General features: G+C 44.8%; 1 protein-coding gene across 1 annotated transcript; it reads right to left on the minus strand.

Moving 5' to 3' along the window:
• Window positions 1-2,455: 2,455 nt before the first annotated feature.
• On the minus strand, window positions 2,456-2,925 carry LOC126491160 (60S ribosomal protein L31-like). The gene has a single exon (XM_050126608.1). It carries the CDS (start codon window positions 2,881-2,883, stop codon window positions 2,530-2,532), a length of 354 nt encoding a protein of 117 aa, XP_049982565.1. The 5' UTR covers window positions 2,884-2,925; the 3' UTR covers window positions 2,456-2,529.
• Between the last annotated feature and the right edge of the window lie 647 nt (window positions 2,926-3,572).

Below are 3,572 nucleotides of genomic sequence, written 5' to 3' on the forward strand. Positions count from 1 at the left end.
CCTAGGGCATCAGGTCCTCTCTGGACTGCTGATTGCCAGGGGGACCACCTGGGGCTTCGCTCCAAGAAGCTCTAACCCCAATCCTTCAGCAGGCAAAAGCCAGCGCAGAGGCATTTTGTCACTACACGGCAGTCACTGCTGTGGACGTGGCAGGAAAGTTTTGTAAATCATGTTTTCACATTGAGATTTAATTTTTTTTATGTGTAGCTCAGTGAAGATACTCCATACTAAATGGTACTACCTAGGTACAGAGTACGCTGGATTTGAATGTTTTAAGTCCAGAATCTCCTAAAGACGCAGGTGGGTCATTTTACCCGTAGTTGTATTTTCTATTTGAGTGTGGAGATCTGAGCTCTGTGCCTCTGCTAAGACGTGGTCCTACCTCTAACAGACAGTGGTAAGTCCTGTACCAGAGTGCTTTCAGGGGCATTGCTTTTCCCCCATCATCCACTGGGTTTCCCATCTCTTCCCCTTTTGGTTCTTTCCTCCTCCTTTCCTATTTGTGTAAACAACATCGAGACACACTCACCGACACTTCACACTCCATATTCATACTTGAATCCTTGCCTCTGCATCGGGTGGGCCACAGTGGGAAAGGCAGTAGACTGGGAAGGACTGGATTCACCCAGCGGCCAGATGAACCTCTTTGTGCATGCTTCATGCTTCTTGCATCGATCCCTACCTTATGTTTCTCGAGCCCGTGGTGGGAAAAGATGGCCTCTTCTGCCTCGCCACATTATACACTACATCTTCATTCATGAGTCCATTCTCGACAGAAGTAGAGTTTCTTTGTCCTGATTCCACATTTTTCTTTTTTTTTTTCTTTTGAGAAAAGACTAGTTGGCCCTGTTTGAGTTGAATCCTTTGTCAAGTACTGTATCCTAAAGAACAGGGTTGCTAAAGACCGTCCTTGAGGATGAGGAGGGCAGCCAGGAGGATCACAGCAGGCTGATGACGTGTCCAGACTCTCCATAGTCGCCTTGGAGAAAGTTCTGAGAACCCTATCTGGTTTCACTCACCTGGGGTGTGCCCATAAAAGGCTCATGGGGAAGCCTCTGGAAGAGCTGTCCACGTTGCGTCAGCAGGGAGCGCTCCGTCTCCTTTATAAAAAACGTCTTTTTTTTTAAAACGTCTTGGGCTGTTCCAAGTTCTATCTAGGCCACGGACTATCAAATATTCAGCTTAGCTTGAACACAGTTAAAGACAAGTGTTGGGAACATAATTATCTTAAGCTCAGGGGAAGTAAATATAAAGATCTCTTTGGGGAAAAACATAAGAAATAAAATAAATGGAAACAAAAGTTGCATTCCACTTTCCACCTTGTATGAACTAGTACGGTATTTGTTAACCAGTGGGCCTTTGGGGTTGATGGAATCCAATAGTTTGAAAAGTCATCCCAACATGAGAACCCTTTGGGCTGTTTCGCTTTTTAATTAAAGCTGATTTTTGTGTGTCCAGGAGAACAATGTGTCTCATGCTTCTGCATGGGGCCAACCTGTTGGGTAGTTATTAGCTGTCCCACCTGCAGCACTGGAATCACCAACCCCGCTACTTCCTAATTATTCTGAGGGCTCAGCAAGTTGACAGTTGCAAAGATATGTATTCAAGCTGAATCCACTGTGCAAATGCAATATTAATCTTTATAACTACACATAGCACATCTTCTGATTGAATTTAAAAAGCAAAAAAAAAAAAACTCCAGAAAAGAAAAAGCAAAAACCTAAAACCATAAAATCAAAAACCAAATCAAAACAAAAATAACCCAGAAGGACTCAGAAACATATATGTGGTTTCGTTTCTTTGTTTGGTTTTTCAAGTCAGGATTTCTCTGTAGCTTTGGAGCCCGTCCTGGAACTAGCTCTTGTAGGCCAGGCTGGCCTTGAACTCACAGAGATCCACCTGCCTCTGCCCCCCCCCCAGTGCTGGGATTAAAGGCATAAACCACCAACACCTGGCCTATTTATGGTTTTTTTTTTTTTTTGAGTCAGGGTCTCCCTATATAGCCTAGGCTAGTCTATAGCTCAATATGTAGTTCAGACTGGCCTCAAATTTGTAATTCTGCCCTGCCAGGCTCCTAAGTGCTTTAATAGGAACTTCTCTATAGCTGCCTTAAATGTTTTTTTTCTATGTATTTGTCTGAGTATATGTGTGTGTGTCTTTGTGTATGTGATCCTGCTGCATACACATGTGGAGGTCAGAAGCTAATGGTGCTGTTTTCCTCAATTATTTTCCACCTTATTTTCTGAGACAGGTTCTGTCACTGAACCTGGACCTCACTGGTTTAGCTAGACTTCTTGCTAGCAAGCCTCCAGGATCTTCCAGTCCTCTGTTCCCCATGGGAGTCTCTGCAGCCTTCATGGGCAGCTGAGAGTCACGAAGGCGAGAAGGCAGGAGGCAGTTCTGCACCACAGGACTAAACTTCGGGAGCCTGACCCTGAGTTGTTTATTTTAGACATTTTTTTTTTTTTTTTGGCTGTTCTCCAACTTTATTTGAGATTCAGTAGGTTAGTTCTCATCCACATTGACTGTCTATAGATTTTTGAATGTGGTAACAGGCACGTAAGTTACCAACGTGTAGAGTTTGTTTGGTGAGTCCTCATCCTCATTACGTTTTCTGGACAAACGTACCCGGATACGATATGGAACATTCCTTATTCCTTTGGCCCAGACGGCTTTATTGAGCCTGGTATCAATCCGCACATCTGGAGTCCCCATCTCCTTCATGGCAAATTTCCGGATTTCTTTGAGTGCCCTAGGAGCACGCTTCTTAAAGCCCACGCCATGGATGCGCTTGTGAATGTTGATGGTGTATTCTCGGGTCACCACCTCGTTGATGGCAGAACGGCCCTTCTTCTTCTCGCCACCCTTCTTTGCGGGAGCCATTCTGCCGGGCCCAAGCTGGAAAGGACGGGCGCCAGGGATTGTGGGGAAAAAAGCCGCGTCGCGAGTATAACTTCCGGGTCGGGCTATTTTAGACATATTTTAACACAGCACAGTCTGGTGAAAACTATTCTTGTGATGATGAACTCAATCCCACATGCACAACAAAGCTTGCCTAAATCAACCAACCTCTCTCTCTCTCTCTCTCTCTCTCTCTCTCTCTCTCTCTCTCTCTCTCTGCCATACCTTAATCTCTTCGAGGAACAAAATAAGTTAAATACAGATCACAGGTGAATACATTGAACTACGTTGAAATTTTGGTAGAGGTAACCAAAATTTGGTACACGTAACATCTTCCATAATGAGAGGTTCTTCAGACTGAGGAAAAACAAACTTACCCGGGTCTGGCCGGGTGGTGGCAGTGCACACCTTTAATTCCAGCACTGGGGAGCAGAGACAGGCAGATGTCTGTGAGTACATCAACCTGGTGTACAGAGCTAGTTCCAGGACAGCTAGGACTGTTAAACACACACACACACACACACACACACACACACACACACACACACACACACCTGTCTCGAAAAAAACTAATAACCCAAAAAACAAACAAACAAAAAGAGGCTGGAGGAAGGTCCAGTACTGGAAACTCTTCAGCCATACAGGCTGTGCAAAGATCACCAGGCTAGAAA

This window comes from Alexandromys fortis, unplaced genomic scaffold, assembly GCF_014885135.2.
Source record: "Alexandromys fortis isolate MF-2015 unplaced genomic scaffold, M_Fortis_MF-2015_v1.1 scaffold_245, whole genome shotgun sequence".
Lineage (NCBI taxonomy): Eukaryota > Metazoa > Chordata > Mammalia > Rodentia > Cricetidae > Alexandromys > Alexandromys fortis.

Excerpts from the sequence above, each read along its gene's own strand:
- LOC126491160 (XM_050126608.1), bottom strand. The coding sequence starts at position 2,883 with ATGGCTCCCGCAAAGAAGGGTGGCGAGAAGAAGAAGGGCCGTTCTGCC.